An 18919-nucleotide genomic window follows, 5' to 3' on the forward strand; every position below is an offset into this window, starting at 1 on the left:
ATTAATTTTATTTGGGGTCATTCCATTAGATAATCCATTTTAACAAATGCTGTCTTTGTAAAATTTGATTTTACTTAAGACATAAGTTGTTAGGAAGTGACAATGGATACACACACACACACACACATACACACACACACACACACACACACACAGAGAGAGAGAGAGAGAGAGAGAGAGAGAGAGAGAGAAATGTTCTCATTTATTATCTCTTTCCTCAAATGACCATAGCATTCATATCTGAGCTGAGAGCTATGAACTCAAACCAGGTGTCCCTTGTGAGTGGCAGGAAATCAATTATGTCAGGAAACAACAATGCATTTTATGGTCTACATTTGCAGAAAGCTACTATTAGAAAATAGAACCAACTATTGAACTCAAGCATGATTGTACCCAATACCTTTCATTTCTGTTTTGACTGATTCTTCATTTTGGGTTTCCTATAAATCCAGGCTAGAATAATAATACCTCAATATTCTTTAAATCTTAACATCATTAAGGTTATTCTGAGCACCTCCTTTAAGTGTTTTTTGAAGCCTTATATATTTTAGAATCACATCCTTGGCTTCATCTTTAGACCATGTTTTTTCCAGAAGCACCTTGCAATTTTAGAATAATGAATTGACATGAGCAGATGGTATAATTGAAATATAGGTATTTGAACCAAGTAAGATATAGGATATTAGATAGTCTTCCTTTTAGTTTATATCTCACATCTAATATACTTTCAGCTACTGGGTGGCAAGAGGTCCCTTCCAGGACTGCTGTGACTTGCCCAGTCGTGTGCACAGCTACATGGACAACAGCACACAATTAAGCAAAGAAAGGCTCTGAGACAAGATACTAGCTTTAAAGCAGGGGGCCAAAAGGGGAACGCTCACAGAAAGCTGAAGGAGGTAACACTTGTCAGCTTTGCCTGGCAGCTTTTATCCTTGGAGGAAGCATCATCAGCATCACTACCAAGGTGTCTTCAGAGTCACCAGCCCATCACTGTGGAACACAAGGGAGGAGAGCTGTAGAATGATACCTCTGGGTGTGCAAACTTTGAGCGTGCTGTCAGGAATGACTACTTCCTTAAATCCTGAGTTTGTGAACCATGGATTTTGTCACATGGCACGGCCTGTGGTTTTGGCTTTGCTAACTACAGGCTGTCTCATGTGGTATCACCCTGAGAAGTTTCTGTTCCAATACTCCCCATTCACATCCTCCTCATTCCATCTTTAGATTCATAATTTGTTTTCTGACGGCCTTCAGCATAGGACTTTATATTTTCTACTCACTAGCCTTGAAGATTGTCCTGTCTGTATGTTCAACCAGGCTTCCACTCACAGCCTCTGAAGTTGTGTGGTTTCATTCTTACCCTTCTCTAGTTTCTTTCAGGTTCCAATGACCTCGGTACTGAAGCTTTCTGACATATTTAGGCCTTCGTGTAAAATCTGAATAGCAAATCCCTGTATTTTGTGTTGGCATCTTGGTTAGTTTTCTGTTAATGTTTAGCAAACTAGAGCAAAATTCAGTGTCTTTGGTGTAGCTATGTTTCCCATATCTCATATGGGAGAAACTGGGTTTGATTTCTGGTTCTGGCATTTATTTCCACTCTCCTGCCACTGCAGACGCTGGGAGGCACAGGGAATTACTTTAAATCACATAAAAATGCCACCTGTTTGGGACAATTTAAATAATTCTCCAGTTCTTGCCCAGCCCTGGGTTTTGCAGCCTTTTGGGGAGTGAGTTAGTGGGTGTTCATGATTTCCATGCCATATACTGCCTGCCTCTGCCCTTCTGAGAAAAAGAAGTATTTATCTCAGTGCAGCATTTCATTCATATCCTACCATAGTGGCAGGAATGAACAATCCACTCATTTCTTATCTGCTTAACATCAGATTGATTAATTTTAATCTGAAAGCTATAATTATCTGAATCATTATTCACTCGCATGTTTAATAGGATATATATTTTTTAAAGATTTATTATTATTGGAAAGCCTGATATACAGAGAGGAGGAAAGACAGAGAGGAAGATCTTCCATCCGATGTTTCACTCCCCAAGTGAGCCGCAACGGGCCGGTGCGCGCCCATCCGATGCTGGGAACCAGGAACCTTTTCCGGGTCTCCCACACGGGTGCAGGGTGCCAAAGCTTTGGGCCGTCCTCGACTGCTTTCCCAGGCCACAAGCAGGGAGCTGGATGGGAAGTGGAGCTGCCGGGATTAGAACTGGCGCCCATATGGGATCCTGGGGCATTCAAGGCAAGGACTTTAGCCGCTAGGCCACGCCGCTGGGCCCTAATAGGATATTTTAAAGACTTATTAACTTATTTGACTGTAACAGGAAGAGGGAGAGAAACGGGAAAAAATCCCCATTTATTATTTTATTCTCTAAATAGCTGCAATGACCAGGACGGTCTAGGGTGACGCCAAGAGCCTAAATCTCCATCTAGACCTCCCAAATAGGCGACAAAGCCCATGCACTTATGTCGTCCTCCACTAATTTCCGAACACATTACCAGGGAGCTAGATGGAAAGCAGAACATCCATGGCTTCAATCAGGGGTCCCGTATGGGATGCCAGTTCAACTTTCTATGTCTGCATTTGGTATTCATGCTCACATAAGGTTGAATTGCCAAGAACAATTCGGTTATATCAGGTCTTCCAAACTAGCAGAGTCAGTCAGGACCTGTGCCATATTGTCTTTACTACAAAACTATTATTATGGGGGCCAGCACCACACGTTAAGCCTCCACTTGTGGTGCCAGCTCCCCTTATGGGCACTAGTTCAAGTCTGGGTTGCTGCACTGCCAGTTTGACCCCTGTTAATGGGCATGAGGAAGGAAGCAGAAAATGGCCCAGGTTCTTGGGTTCTTGCAAACATGTGGAAAATCTGGGAGAGTCTCTTGCCTCCTGACTTCATACCAACCCAGCTCCAGCTTTTGTGGCCTTTTGATGAGTGAACCAGCAGATGGAAGCTCTGTCTCTACCCTTTCTGTAACTCTGCCTTTCAAACAGAAAGAATCTTAAAAACAAAAAACAAAAACAAAAGCCTGAAGAAAATGAATTCTACCCATTTTAGTAATTTTTTGCTGTGGCTACTGTTGTCAAATGTTCTTCCTTATTTTGTGGAACTAATCAGTGGATGATAGAGAACTTTATTGATTGATACAGTATCATTTAGAAAAATATACAGATTAGGGCCTGGCGTGGTGGCCCAATGTCTAAAGTCCTCACCTTGCATGCACTGGGATCTCTTATGGGTGCCCCTTTGTATTCCAACTGCTCGACTTTCCATCCAGTTCCCTGCTTGTGGCCTGGGAAAGCAGTCGAGACTGTCCCAAAGCCTTGGGACCCTGCAGCCACGTGGGAGACCTGGTCCTGGCTCCTGGCTTCGGACAGCCTCAGTTCTGGCCATTGCAGCTGCTTGGGGAGTGAACCAGAGGATGGAAGATCTTTCTCTCTGTCTCTCCTCTCTGTAGATTTGACTTTCCAAGAAAAACAAATAAATCTAAGAAAAATATACAGGTTAATTCATAGATATGTGATTTCTCTTTAATCCAAAGAGAATGTGGTTTCACAGTCATAGCATGTTCTTGTCTGTTTTTTTTTAAAGAATTATTTATTTTATTACAAAGTCAGATATACAGAGAGGAGGAAAGACAGAGAGGAAGATCTTCCGTCCGATGATTCACTCCCCAAGTGAGCCGCAACGGGCCGGTGCGCGCCCATCCGATGCCGGGAACCAGGAACCTCTTCCAGGTCTCCCATGTGGGTGCAGTGTCCCAATGCATTGGGCCGTCCTCAACTGCTTTCCCAGGCCACAAGCAGGGAACTGGATGGGAAGTGGAGCTGCCGGGATTAGAACTGGCGCCCATATGGGATCCTGGGGCTTTCAAGGCGAGGACTTTAGCCGCCAGGCCACGCCGCTGGGCCCGTTCTTGTCTGTTTTTAAGCACTGTTCAATTTAAAAAGTCTATATTTATTCTGATATTCTTTATAATCATACATGTAGTATAAGAGTGAGTCAGTTATCATTCTAAAATAGATTTTATTCAGGGAACATCTTTAAAGTTTCCATCTGAATTACCGACTAAAACTTAAAGAAATAAAGCTTAAATATTTATATAGGCTATAATAATTTTTAAAATGTGTCTTTTAACTGCATTAGATACAAATATCATCTCACAAAAACCCAGAGTGTTTAGCAGGGAGTACTAATCCTTCAACAAGGAGTAAGAAGGAACACGGAATCGAAGGCCAGGAATCCAAGGCTTCCGAAGAAATGGAGAAATACAGACAACTCTACCAAGAACAAGCCCAAGTTAGGACATCTTTGCTAAAGAAATTAGATGAGTAAGTCAAAACAAGGAATCACAGAAAATAAGTTACTTTCCCCAGCTGGCTTCTAAGACATCCTCAGTGAAACAGGCTTATGACAGTATTAAGAAATGAAACCTAAATAGACAAAATAATTTTGAAGAATAATGTTAGTAAATGTGCTGACCATAACATTTGTAGCACAGAACAATTTTTGTGATGTTAACAACTAAATATTTGGGTACAAGATTACAATAGAAGTCCATGGGATCAACTCCTACTCCAATTCCTCCTCCTCATCCTATCCTCTTGTCAAAATCCAGCATTTTTTTCAATTACTTTTCATTGATTGTGATAATTGATAATACCATCATAGAGTGCCTTGAAAAATGTTAACATAGAAAGGGCAGGAAGTATAACTTACAAGCAGTTAAATGACATCTTGATGAGCCTAAGTAAGTGTTCAGGAGACACAAAGAGCAAGTCCCACCTCTGATGTCTTTTCACTAATTCTATGTGTTGGTTGCCTGTGGAATATCTCATTTTCCAGAGTCGTTGTTGCCCTGAATTATATCTCAATGCCAAATGCTTAATTTCTTTCAGGGAGTGAGTGAAATAGGCAAAGTTGTGAAAATAAGTGTCTGAAAAACCTTCAGTTGTGTCTTAAGTCTATCAACCAACTTTTAAATATAATTGTTTCTACCTTTAGAAATACTATTCTGGGCATTTAAGGGCTATGACACGATGTTTTCAGGTGTTTCTACATTGTTTATATATTGTCCCACATAAATACATTTTAAATACAGCTATTGCTAATGGAATCTTCAATAACATGGGGAAGAGACCTTTCCTGAAGGTGGCAAGTGTTACTTGGTCAACCACACAGCACTGATAACCATTCCTCTCCCTTTCATTGTACTCCAGTCATATTTTGAAAATGTTTAAATCTAAAAAAGTTAAACCTTAATTGTGTACACTAAGTATGCTCTAATATAACTTCAATATTAATATGAATATCCACTAACACTTGAAGATCACTATTTTAAATGAAACTAATTTATGAATCATTAATGGAAAATGAAATCCTAAGTATTTTTTTTTCTAATCTTCACAGAACTAATGAAAAGTTAGCAGGAGCCAGAATGAAATATCTTCAGCATATGCAAAGAGCATGCTCAATAACTAAGTCTCTCACCACAAGTCCTCTTGTGGAGTCACATAGTGTTGGCAATTGCACTGAGAATTTATTGCTCAGTAGTAATATTACCTCCCAAGATAACCTGAGGAATCCTGCCTTACGACCACAGTCTTCACAGCCCAGCATGCCAGACTGCTTGGACATGGTAAGATATCTTTCTTCACTTACGTTGTGAAATTTTTATGTGTATATTTCTTGTTTTTTTCTTTTTTAGCTTGGTGAAGTACTTAGTTTGACTATATATTTGACATAATTGTCCTATCACCAACATAGAAAGGAAACATATTTTGTATCTACTTAAAAACTTCATTCATAAATCTAGCTCATCATTGTGATGACAATATCAAATGCCAAAATGCAATTACCATCAAACATAATCAGTTGTACACTTCCTGTATACAAAAGAACCATATACTATAGCACACATTATTATTCCACTGGAGAGGTAACAAGAACATTCAATTCCAGCCTTGTGATTTTATTCATAATATGGATCCACTGCTGAGGATTTAGAAATGCATGCAATGTGGTAGATTGTGTAATTTGTAAAGCTGCTGAAATGCAATTGAATACATTGCTCAGCCTTGACTTTTTTTTTTTGCTTAGGAGAAATTACAAAATTTCTAACATTTGTTTTTTAAAGAAAAATTATAATACAAACTAGATTTTATTTATCATTGCCAATTAAAATATTACAATCAATGCATATAGATTTATATTTTGAGTCCTAATTTTTTGCCTCTTCAATTCAGAGAAAAAAGCAAAAGCCCAGGTTAAATGAAGGTTTAGCCTTGCTTCATTTCATTTTAATATGTATGTATGTATATGAAACCCAAAGAGACAGAGTGGTAGAAAGTCAGGGAAAAGTGTTTACTCTCTCTCTTGAGTTACTCTCCAAAGAGCTGTAATAGGTTTGGGCCAGGCTACAGCCAGAAACTACAAACTCCATCCTCATCTTTCAGGTTGGTGGGAAGGGCCAGGGACATCCTCAGTATCTTTTGCACACAGGCAGGGAATTGGATCACAAGCAGAACAGCCAGGATTCAAACTGGTGCTTATTTGGTATGCCAGCATTACAAGCTGTGGATTAACACACGTGTCATCATTTTGCCTCCTCATGATAAATCATAGAGAAAACATATCCAAAATGCCAGACACAGTTTCAGCTACATAAAAGTAAACAAATAAAATGGCTGCTTTTTATTAAAATATGAAGATTATAGCTATTTTCATCATTTTACCTTAGTTTTCTCTCAATCTGAAAAAGTGAGACGGTCCAGATGCAAGTGATGACAATTAACTACTGAATACAAAATATAAATAGATGTTAAATACTTCTTCAAAGTGTGTTGATCATGATTTGACTATAGAATATTATTAGTAGTCACTACCAGAAAGTTCAGGTAATGTGTGACTTTACAAAGAAAATGTTGAATACATGTGTAGAATTTGTCTCAAGGGAAGGAAAGATGTTGAGGAAATATACTTTGTTAATTTTCTGGGGAAAGGGATTCTCTTTGGAGTTTCTACATAAGTTTAAAAGAGTTTAGCATAATAGTGTAACATAATGGTTCCATCATATTTGTAGTAAACTTATTGGACATTGGTTTTCAAAATCATGCTAGAACTATGTTATATTTAAAAAGCACTATTCTATCACAATACAAAGACATGTCTTAAGTATTGTAAAATTTCTTGAAAGAGCTTATATGCAGGTGTCCACTTGTAATAGAATTCCCAGTTAGAGAAACAAATATTCCTTCTATATGTACCACAGTTTGAATTATTTCTGCTTAGAAAATATACAGGGATATCACATTCAGAGATGTGACAACATTGTTTCTAAGATGATAGAAAAGCATGGGCGTGTGGGTGGGACATTATGAGCAATAGACTTAACATTTTTATCTTTGATTCCATAAAATGAAATGTTAAAAAAGTAGCATGAATATTGAATTATTTAACTCATCTCCTTTGTTTTCAAAATTTTAGCATTTAACACTCTTCGTTTTGAGAATATATATATATATATATATATATATATATATATTTGAAAGACAGAATTGCATTTCATTGTTATTCTTCATTTGTTCATGAGGTGTAACACATTGATTGGTTTGTGTATGTTGAATCAGCCTTGCATGCCAGGGATAAACACAACGTGGTCTGGCTGAATGGTCTTACGTGTTGAATTCAATTGACTAATATTTTGTTGTTGAGGATTTTTATATTCAAGTTCATCCTGGATATTGGTCCATGTTTTTCTTTCTCTGCTGTATCTTTTTCTGGGTTTGAAATTTAGTTGATTTTGGCCTCATGGGAGGATTTGGGAGGATTGCCTTCGTTTCTATCAATTCGAATACATTGTGATGATTGGAATTAGCTCTTGAAAAGTTGGGGACAATTCAGCCATCCAGTTCTGGACTTTGCTTGTTGGGAGGGACTTAATAACTGAATTAATCTCCTTCCTGGTTATAGGTCCACTTAGGTTTACCGTGACCTCACATTTCTGTTTAGAAACATTTTATGTGTCTAAAAATCTACTAATTTCTTCTAGGTTTTCTTGCTTGTTTGTCATAGTTCTGAATGGTTCTTTGCATGTCTCTGGTATTCATTGTTTTATTTCCTTTTTCGTCTTTGATTTTATTAAGTTGGGCCTTTTCTCTCTTTATTTTTTCTGTATGTTGAGTCAATAGTGCATTTATTTTGTGAAAGTTTTCAAAGAACGAGTTCTTCAATTCATTGTCTGCTTTTGTCTTGAAGGATGTCACTAACGTTTTCCTCTATTAATTTTATGGTATCAGTCCACAGATCTATATCCTTCATCCATGTAGAGTTGGACCTTTTTGTGAAAGGCATAATCTAGAGGTCGTGTTTCGTACTTCTGCACACATGGATCAAATTTTTCTGCTACTAATTGTGTAAGAGGCTGTCATTTATTCCTGGCTTAATTTACATTTGCTTGCAAAAAAAATTAGTTGGATTTAGATGCGTGGAGTTCATTTTTTGGGTTTCTACTCTATTGATCTTCATGTCTGTTTTTGTGAAACAGCTAGGGTGTGATTATGACTGCAATGTAGAACATCTTGAAGCCTGGTATTGTGATGCCTCCAGATTTATTTTCATTATTTAATTTTGCTTTAGCTATTTTGAGAATCATGTTTCCATATGAATTTTGTCATTTTTTTCTAGATCTCAGAAGAATGTCATATGTATGTTGATTGGCATTGCATTGGCTATGTAAGTTGCTTTGAGTAGCATGGTCATTTTGATGACATTAAGTCTAATCTATTAACATGAAGATTCTTCCATGCCTGGTGTCTTCTTCCATTTATTTCTTCAATGTCTTGTAAATTCCATGGTAGAAATCTCTCACATCCTGAGTGAAGTTTTTCAAGGTATTTAACTTTTGAAGATATTGTGAATGACACTTATCTTAAAAGTTCTTTTTTCACCATAGAATTATTTGTGTATAAAAGGCTTTTGATTTTTGTTTGTTTCTTTTATATTCTGCAACTTAACCAAACTCTCCTATGAGTGTCATTAGCCTCTTAGCAAATATAGTCTTTTGGTTCCCCAATATAGAGGCTCATGTAACAAACAAAGAGCTTGATTTCCTCATTTCTAAGTTGTATCCCTTTGATTGCTTTTTTCTTGCCTAATGTCTCTGGCCAGAACTTTGAGAACATTATTGAATAGCAATGGTACTACTTGGTGGGCCTTGTTGTCTGGTTCTAGATCTTAGTAGAAGTGCCTCCAAATTTCTCCCTATTTAATATGGTGCTAGATGTGAGTTTGTTATATGTTGTCTTGATTGTTGTGAGTAAGGTTCCTTTTATACACAAAATTCTTAAGGTTTTTTTATGAAATGATGTAGTTTTTATCAAAGGTTTTCTCTGTCTACTGGGATAGTCATGATCTACTTGTATCATGTATTTTGATTTGTATATGCTGAACCATTCCTGCACATCAGGGGGAAATTCCACTTGGTCTGAATGAAGATGTTTTCTGTTGTATTATTGGATTTGATTAGCTAGTATCTTGATATGGATTTTTGCAGCTGCGCTTACTCTAGCCAATGGTCCATAATTCTCTTTTTTTGTTGTGTCTTTTCGTTTTTGTGATTAAAGTGATGCTGGCCTTGTAGAAGGAGTTTGAGGGCATTCCCTTCCTTTCAATTGTTTTGGAATAGTTTGAGAACAGTTGGAATCAGTTTTTCTTGCAAAGTTTGGAGGAATTCAAAACCCATGTAGGCCTGGGTTTTGCTTTGCTTGTAATGTCTTTATTATTCATTCATGCTCTTAGTCATTGGTGTATTTAGGTTTTCTGTGTCATAATAATTCAATTTAGGTACATTGTAGGTGTCCAGTAATCCATTCATTGCTTCTAATTTTCCAATTTGTTGGTAAATAGCTGTTTTTAATTTTTGGCGTGTTCATATTGATATAAAGAGAAAAATTCTATGCATTCCTTAGACACAGCACCAAGAAGATAGCCAGTCATTCCTTGCTCCCCTGCTTCCTGCTTCATACTCGTCCTTTCTCTCTTGAATGGTATTAGCACAGTCATACATTTATTCCACTCTATATTCATAGGCCTAGTTTGCCAAAAACCTAGTATTCAACTAATTAAAAAAACCACAAGATCACATTCCACTGGAGCATAAACTTAGGCTAAAAGTGTAACGCTGATCCCAGAGTGACAGTTGTTTTGTAGTAGTTGCCATAAATCAGAAAAAAAAAACACGTATTTGTCTCTTTGAGACCACTTTCTGTTACTAGGCATTTTTTTTCTTTTTTTTTTTTCTAAAGATTTATTTATTTTATTACAAAGTCAGATATACAGAGAAGAGGAGAGACAGAGAGGAAGATCTTCCATCCGATGTTTCAATCCCCAAGTGAGCGCAATGGCCGGTGCTGTGCCGATCCAAAGCCGGGAACCTGGAACCTCTTCCGGGTCTCCCACGCGGGTGCAGGGTCCCAAGGCATTGGGCCGTCCTCAACTGCTTTCCCAGGCCACAAGCAAGGAGCTGGATGGGAAGTGGAGCTGCCGGGATTAGAACCGGCGCCCATATGGGATCCCGGGGCTTTCAAGGCAAGGACTTTAGCTGCTAGGCCAGGCCGCCGGGCCCGGCATTTTTTTTCTTATTGCATCCATCACATTGCAAAACGCAGGATTTCATGACCCACTGAGCCAGACGTCTTCCCTAAAGCTTTTAAAATACATTCACCAGTATTCACCATATTTGAAACAAACCACAGTAATTTCATAAAAATTAAGATTAAAACACAGTATTTAACACTCAATACACTTTGACTAATTGATTTTTAGATATCAGTGTTCTGAGTCTGTAATTTTACCCTATGAGACTTAATATATTGCCAGGTAATAAATAAGCTGTTGTCCTTAGCTGTCATTCATGTAAAATACTGAAAAATGAGAGAGCCTAGAAAGATAGCAATAGCAACTAATAATACCATGTATTCTATTGTTTGTTTATTTATTTATTAGAGTAACAGAGAATATAAAGTCTTCCATCTCCTGGTTCAATCCCCAAATATCCAAAAAAAGAAAATCCAGAACTTGACTAGACTGAAACCAAATGTGTGTCTCTAACAGTGTTGACTTAAATACGTGAATTCATGCTATCATGTGAGCCCACTCAGACATTCCAGAAACAAGCTGGAATGGAATAAAGGATTTGAATTTATCTCAGACATGCTGATCCCATCCTGCTATACAACAATCTTCATGTTCCATATGCATTGCTGAAAATTTAAGAGACAAAATGATCTTGGTAACATTGGTCTACAAAGGTGACCTCGGCTTATTGAGTATGATTTCCTCAATATGAAAATGGAGATTCATTCAAGGTGGATATTTCATTTTGTCTATGCAAAGCATGTATGTGTGTGAGATATAAAGACAATAATATCCATTATGATAAGAAGTAAATATTTAGGAGAACTTTTAAGGGAACTATTGTTAAATCTGTAGTTTGCTAATGGAAGTCATATAAAATGTTAATTATACATATGCCATTTTATGATATGATTTTTATACTATTTACTTCTAACCTACACACAGTATTGAGGTTTTGTTCCAATGATCTGCTAGGTAATGCTATTTACACATTTTTCAATTTCTAAATCTTACCTCTTAGAGCACAGAAAATGAAAGATTATGGAAAAAAGCTTTTCAGATTATTGAAGGATTTAGTGGTCAACAAAAGTTGACTTCAATGCAGAACAAGCAAAGGTATTTATATTACATCACCATTATCTCCATGAAGTGTTTGTAATATTCTGTTTAAGATTATTTTAGGACATGTTAGTGACACTTTGTAATAGGATAATTTTTTTTTGAAATATTTAAGGAAGGATAATCTAGATGGGCAGTTGTAATGCATGTTACATGTTATAAGTCTGAGGGCCATAAGGAACTATTTTGAATTGATCCAAGACACTCTGATCCCATCCTGCTATGCAGCAATCCCAATCTTCCATGTGCTGCTACTGAAGAGTTAAGAGACAAAATCATCATGATAAATTGGTTTACAAAACTGACTTCTGACAGAACAAACTGATCAACTACCAAGCCAAGTGTTGGCAGTGAAAATCTGGGCAAATGGAGATGCTAAGAACTATCAAAACAACTTGAGCAGTGCCCTCTATGCTTGCCTCACCTCGGGGACCCTGGAATGCTTGGGAGGGTAGGTTGGGCTTCTCCCTGTGTCTCTCCCCTTCCCCAAGATACAGGAATGAAAAAAGAGAATGTGAAAACAGTGATCTTAACCACTTTCCTGTAGCCCTTGACACTTTGAGCCCTAATCAACTATGTAAGGATCATCAAAATTTTAAAAAATGAAAAAAAAAAAAAAACCAAAGAATCAATTGTGACCTCTGCCTATAGAGTGGCCCTCAGACCAAATGGCTAGCAGGTTCCAGCAAGATCAGCAAGGACAACAATTTAGCTATTCAGGACATCTGTTGTCTCCCTAACCCTGGGAACTGCACAAACTAGAAGTGGGAAAAAGGTTGTACAGACAGTGCAGCCCCAGCATGGGATCACAAGAGGTGGAGCATGCTGAGCCAGGAGTTGGGGCTACGGAGACCATGGTGGAAGTCTAACATAAGAGCTCAGATCTGGATCTTGCTGGAGGAAGTGATACAATTGACTGAAAACAAAGAACTGAAACTTGCTGGAGGAAGTGACACAACTGACTGAAAACAAAGAACCTGGTACTAGCCACAATAAGTAAAATTGAATTGTAAATCTGTGGGCTACACAGGTTAGAAACCTGCCCCATAACCAGAAGTACAATGGCCAAGAGCAAAAGAAGAGACACAGGCACAATGAAGATTATTGAAAACTCCCATGCAAAGGAGCAAAAGCTTTTGTCAACCTCAGAGTTAACTGAGGAATACTTCAGAAAATGGGGGATACAGAATTCAAAACACTGGTTATAAAGTTTCTTATCAACGAGAAGCACGTGCAGGAATTTAAGCAATATGTCACACAGGAAGTAACAACACTGAAACAAAATCAAGGTGAATTATTGGAAATGAAGGACGCAACAGAGCAAATAAAAAATTCAGCGGAAAGTCTCAATAATAGAATGAAGGAGAACCTAAGGAGGTAGAAGAAATAATCTCAGAATTGGAAGGTATTTCTTGTCACAATAGGGAAACAATCAAAAAACTGGAAGCAGAGCTGGGTCAAGCTAAAAAAACTATTCAAGAATTAAGAGACACTATTAAAGGGCCAAATATAAGAGGTACGAGAGTTCAGAAGGTACAGAAAGAGAAGCTGGGTTTAAAAAACATATTTAATGAAATAATAAAGGAAAATTTTTCTCATCTGGAGAAACAATTGGGAAACAACATCCAGGAGGGGCACAGATCTCCCAACAGGGTTGGCCAAAGATCTTCACCACAACACATGATAATCAAGCTGTCTTCAATCAAACGTAAGGAAAAGATCCTTAAATGTGCTTGTGAAAAAAGTTAATTGACATGTAGAGAAATTGAAATTAAATTTACAGGAGAGCTCTACACACCAAAAAGGAATGGAGCAACATTTTCTAGATTCTAAAAGCAAACAAACAAAAAAACAAACAAAAAAAAATTGTCAGCCCAGAATAACATATCCAGCAAAGCTTTCCTTTCTCTTTAAATAAAATACTTCCACAGTGAAGAAAGCTCTTCCAAGAATACCCCTCTTCCAGACCTGTCCTAGGAATGATACTTACAGATGTTCTCTTGACAGAGAAGAGGAATAGCACTCACCAGAACCAAAGGAAAAATGTGAGGAACATCCCAGTAAAATGACAACAGAAGACTAAATCAATGAACAACCCATTGCTAAATGACAGGAACAGATTACCACCTGTTTATATTAACCCTGAATGTAAATGGTTTAAGCTCACAAATCAAATGCCAAAGATTAGTAGGCTGGATTAAAAACACAAAGCCCATCTATTTGTTGCCTACAGAAGATACATCTCACCAACAAAGATCAGCAGTAACTATATCTCATGGATTTTGACTTTTTGTAGTTTCATATCTTCAAAACACTTCTTTGTTCATAAATTCTTCAATGAGTCATAGATCATAAAGTAGCATCATTTTCTTCAAGATGGTTCTTGATTTTCTTTTTCATTTCTTCAGTGACACATTAGTCATTCAGTAGCATGTTATTTAACTTCATAGCATAGTCAAGTTTCTATTTTTTCTTCTTGTTGATTTTATTTTTGGCTCTTCATTTAAGGGAATGTATAGTAACTGTGTAATTGGAGACTATCATATCTAGTGGCATATTGTTTAACATCATGGCGTTGTCACTTTCCATTTTTCTTCCTGTTGTTGATTTTATTTTGTTTTGTGGCTTTTCAATTGGGGGGACTATAGTGACTGTAGTAGAGACTGACATGTCCAGATGTGAGGATATGGTGCAGTGTGCATCTCTACTTCCAGACTGAGGATGGACTTCCAGTGAAACTGTTGAATATGCCTTGTCAAAGGGATGCTGGACTCTGTGCCATTGTCCATATCCACAATGATAGGCTTATGGCTGTTTATGAGGAACTATACTGTTGCAAGGATTTGGGGGAACTCAGAAGGTTTTTTTTAGGGGGGAGGTGAAGGGAGTGAGCGAAGTTCCAGGGCCTATTGAACTGCATCATAAAATGATAATAACAATAAAGGAATGGAAAAAGGAAAATGATAAAATATTAAGGAAAGACATAGAAGACAGACGAAATGAAAATAACCTATGATCAGGGATTAAAAGAATTAATATTAAAATGTCCATACTATGTAGATAAATTTCATATTCCATGGAATATCAATAACAATACTTGACATTCTTCTTAAATGTAGGGAAAAAACAATGCTAAAATTTACAAAGAAACATAAGTAACTACTGTATAGCTATAGCTTATACAATGTTAACATAAACAGCCGAGGCATTGCAATATCAGACTACAAGACATACTACATGGGAATTGTAATTAAAACAGCCTGTTGCTGGCACAAAAATATACATGTAGCCCAACTACAGAATACAAACCTCAGAAATCAAACCAGGCATCTATAACCAACCAATATTTAACAAACTAGCTAAAAGCAATCTCTATGTAAAGGACTGTGTATCCAAGAAATCATGCCAGAAGAATTGGATCTCCACATGCAGAAATAGGAAACACTATCTTTCCCTGGCAACCTTACACACAAAACAACTCTGAATGAATCCAACATCGAAGAACTCTGCAGGACATTGAAAGACTTCTTGCAAAAGAAATCAAGAAGTACAGGCAATAAAAAATGAAGACAGAGAAAGGGGATTACGCAAGGCATTGCACAGGAAACATTCTATAAAGTGCAGCAGCAAGTGACAGAATGGGTGAAAATATTTGGATAAAGATTACCACCCAGAATACAAAGAGTTTTAGAAATTCAATAACAACACAACAAGCACTTTAACTAAGAAATAGACAAAGGTCATGAATAGGCATTTTTCAAATGTTGAAAATCAAATGCCTAACAGAGACATAAAAAAATGCATAGATCACTGGTCATCAATAAAATGCAAATAAAATTACAATGACATTTGACCTCAACCCAGTTAGAATAGCTATAAATACTAGCAGCAGAAAACAAAGTGAAACACAATGGCTGCAGTGATGTGAGGGGGAGATGTACTCTAGTCCACGCTGGTGTGGTTAGAAGCTAGCACTGCCATTATGTGAGGGAGAACATGCAGATTCCTCAGAAATATGAAAATAGATCTACCGTATGATACAGCTACCCCAGTTCTGGAAATTTGCCCTAAGGAAATGAAATCAACATATGAAAAAGTTTTCTGTATCCCCATGTTTATTGCAATATGGCTAGATATCAGATGAACCCCCATATGCACTAACTTGTGACTTGATAAAGAAAATATATGTATTATATGTCATATAGATATACTACTCTGACACACAAAAAATGAAATCCTGTCTTTTACAACAGAATCGTAAACTGGAAACTTAGTGAAACAAGCCATTCTAAACAAGACACATACCATGTTTTTCCTGATTTGTGGTAAATAATAGAATACAAAAATGTGATATATTTGAGCTAACTTGACATTTTAAGATTTGATTGTTGCTTATAGCCATTTTTATACCTTTGAGGAGCAGTGGTTCTTACTGCTTTTTGTAGTCTTTATTAAGTGGAGGATTAAGCTTATGATTATAAAACAAACTAAGTATGTGATTGTAAAAAAAAAAATTAGAGGAACAAGGAGTGAGGGTAGGAGCATTGGGAGCAAGGAGGGGAGGGTGAACCAAAGTATCATTATGCTATTAAGTCTATTAATTTCATATGAAATATATGAAATTGTTCATCTTTCATACATAAACATTAAAACTTAGAGGAAATTCTGATTATTCATGTTTCTATGAATATGAAACCATTGTGACAAGATTTCTTTACTTTAATCTTCTTCCAGTAGGATTTTCAAAAAACATTATGACAAAACCACATTCTTCATTTGTGTACTCAGACTCTGTGCTGAATATTAGCATAGAACATGCTTCAATATTTGTTTTTATGATACTGGGGCATGGAAACTCACTTAATTGAAAATGAAATTTTAAAAATCATCTTTTATAAAGGTCTGAGCTTTTCTCAAAGGTACAATGTCACACAAGCAGTGCAAATTATGACTTGTTTCAATCTCTGTACTAACAAGACAGAACATTACTGTTCTAAAATACATTTTCAGCATATCAGTTCTTACTGTACTTTGTTCATATTTTTCCTATTATATTAACAAAGCTGGAGAATTTGTTCCATGTAATAGACTTTTGGTTTATGTAGTCTTCAAGTTGATTCTAGTGTTGAGAAGTACTAAAGATTAAATTGTATAAGCAATACATGATTTCTATGATAATGTATCTTGTTTAACATAAATGTTGTACATAATATCTTGTTTCAGATGTGGAAAGTACAAAGTAAAGAACTAGACAGAGGTATGTTGCCAAATTTTCTGAATTTATTTTCAAAGTACAATGTACTTAGCAAATGGAATCCACTTATATTTTTAGTTAAAAGATACATTAAATGTTTTTCTTATATCGACGTCATGAACTATTTGAACACATCAACATTTACATTATGTAACATATTACTTAGTCAACATGTCTCAAACTTAAAAAAAAATAACGGAAATTGTTTTTCCTCTCTTTTTGACTCTACATGTTGTACATTTCTGTTGTTCCTATGGTACCATCAGCTTGCATAGTATAACTATTCTCAGAAAACACTGGCATTGCCAACTTCTCAGGTAAATGATAAAGGTATAAAGTCAAACAACCTCAGGTCCTGAAATAAAACTTAACCAAAGCAATCAAAGTTCATAAACAGTCTCTTGACAGATAGCACTTAACACCTCTAGTCACTTACTTTATACTCACTGGAAAACTTCAAATCCTTAGCATGGAATGAAAGCTTGCCACCATCACCTGTAAGTTTTCAGTAATGACGTGAAATTCATCATGAATGCCTCAGCTCTGTGTTACAATGCTGTCAGTTGTGGAAGCTGCCTCTTTGAACACATTTTTGGATGTATCGTTTGACTACAACGATACATACAGTGGATACATAAGATTCTTGTACTGTAGTTTTTTGCACTGGTTTTTCATCTTCTTAACATGTGACAATGTTCCCAACTTTCTTCACTGATTTAAATATAGTTGGCTATGGCACATTTAATATAAAAGTGGAATTCTTCTTTTTCATTCTAGATATGGCTGAATTTACCAAGCTATCCAACAATAAGCCAAATCTGTCAACACATACGTCCGAAAACCTTACAAGTATATGTACATATTCCAAATAAAAGTTATATTGTAAACTTTATTGACCATTGTTGATGGTCAATTTTTGCTATATGCACTCTATTATAAAATTTTAGTTCCCACTGCTTATAGAACACATTCACTATTTTGTGTTAAATATATAATATGGGGAAAAAAACTCCCATTAAATGAAAAAAAATCAAGTGGTGACAATTAAAATGTACTATCTATTTTTTTTTAATTTTGGATAGCCAAAGACTGGGAGACATGACAGTGAAAAGGAAAGAAAAACATACGGAACAAGTGAGAGAAGGAGAGAGAAGAGCTATTACATTGCAGCCACTTAGGGAGTGAAACAGTGGATGCAAGATTTTTCTTTCTGTGTCGTCTTCTCTCTATAAATCTGACTTTCAATAAAAATAAACCTTTAAAAAAAAGTTGGCACATTCATGATTGCTAGCCAACTTACTAGTCAGGAAGCACCATCTTAAGGTGAAAATTTCCTAAACCCCATAGATTATATATGGAGTCTTCTCCATACATGTTCATGTTGATGCTTTGGTGAGAAACACAGCTTCAAGCTGCCAGAATCCATTGATGAGCACATCAAAGAAGGCATTGGTGGAAACCACAAATAGAACAGCAAACTAACTCCATTCCTGGAGTTAATTTCAGGGACAGTTCAGTTCCCAACCAGATTTCAGGGCAATTGTTTTGGACAAGTGCAGTTTGTAGTTCTCTAAGGCAAATTAGTGTGAAAATAAGCATGTTTGGTGCATCAGGCAACACAATGTTGTAGGCATTTGGTAAACATGCCAGAACTCCATATCCAGAGACAAGGTCAGAGCACCAATTTAGGTTACTTGTAACCTCCCAGGTTGCTCTTCCACAAGGTACTGCTCAATGCCTATTGCACATCACACAGAGAACTCAGAATGTTAGTGATGAAACATTCCAGATGATACAGAATTCTTTTTCTCAATGCAGAACAACTCAGTTTTCAGAAAAAAACTTCAGATACAAATAGGTTTTCAAACAGCTCTCAAATAAACTGCATTTGCTGTTTCGTGA

At 36.6% G+C, this 18919-nt stretch overlaps 1 protein-coding gene across 1 annotated transcript in view; it reads left to right on the top strand.

Moving 5' to 3' along the window:
• Nucleotides 1-17909, top strand: part of LOC105942022 (ankyrin repeat domain-containing protein 62-like) — a 123454-nt gene extending 105545 nt beyond the window's left edge. The window contains exons 36-40 of the mRNA XM_058669750.1: nucleotides 4156-4340; nucleotides 5419-5647; nucleotides 8695-8742; nucleotides 11666-11760; nucleotides 17795-17909. Of these exons, the coding sequence (XP_058525733.1) occupies nucleotides 4156-4340; nucleotides 5419-5647; nucleotides 8695-8742; nucleotides 11666-11760; nucleotides 17795-17804 (567 nt within the window). The 3' untranslated portion in view covers nucleotides 17805-17909. The remainder of the gene's footprint in view (nucleotides 1-4155; nucleotides 4341-5418; nucleotides 5648-8694; nucleotides 8743-11665; nucleotides 11761-17794) is intronic.
• The last annotated feature ends 1010 nt before the right edge of the window (nucleotides 17910-18919 follow it).

This window comes from Ochotona princeps, chromosome 10, assembly GCF_030435755.1.
Source record: "Ochotona princeps isolate mOchPri1 chromosome 10, mOchPri1.hap1, whole genome shotgun sequence".
Taxonomy (NCBI): Eukaryota; Metazoa; Chordata; class Mammalia; order Lagomorpha; family Ochotonidae; genus Ochotona; species Ochotona princeps.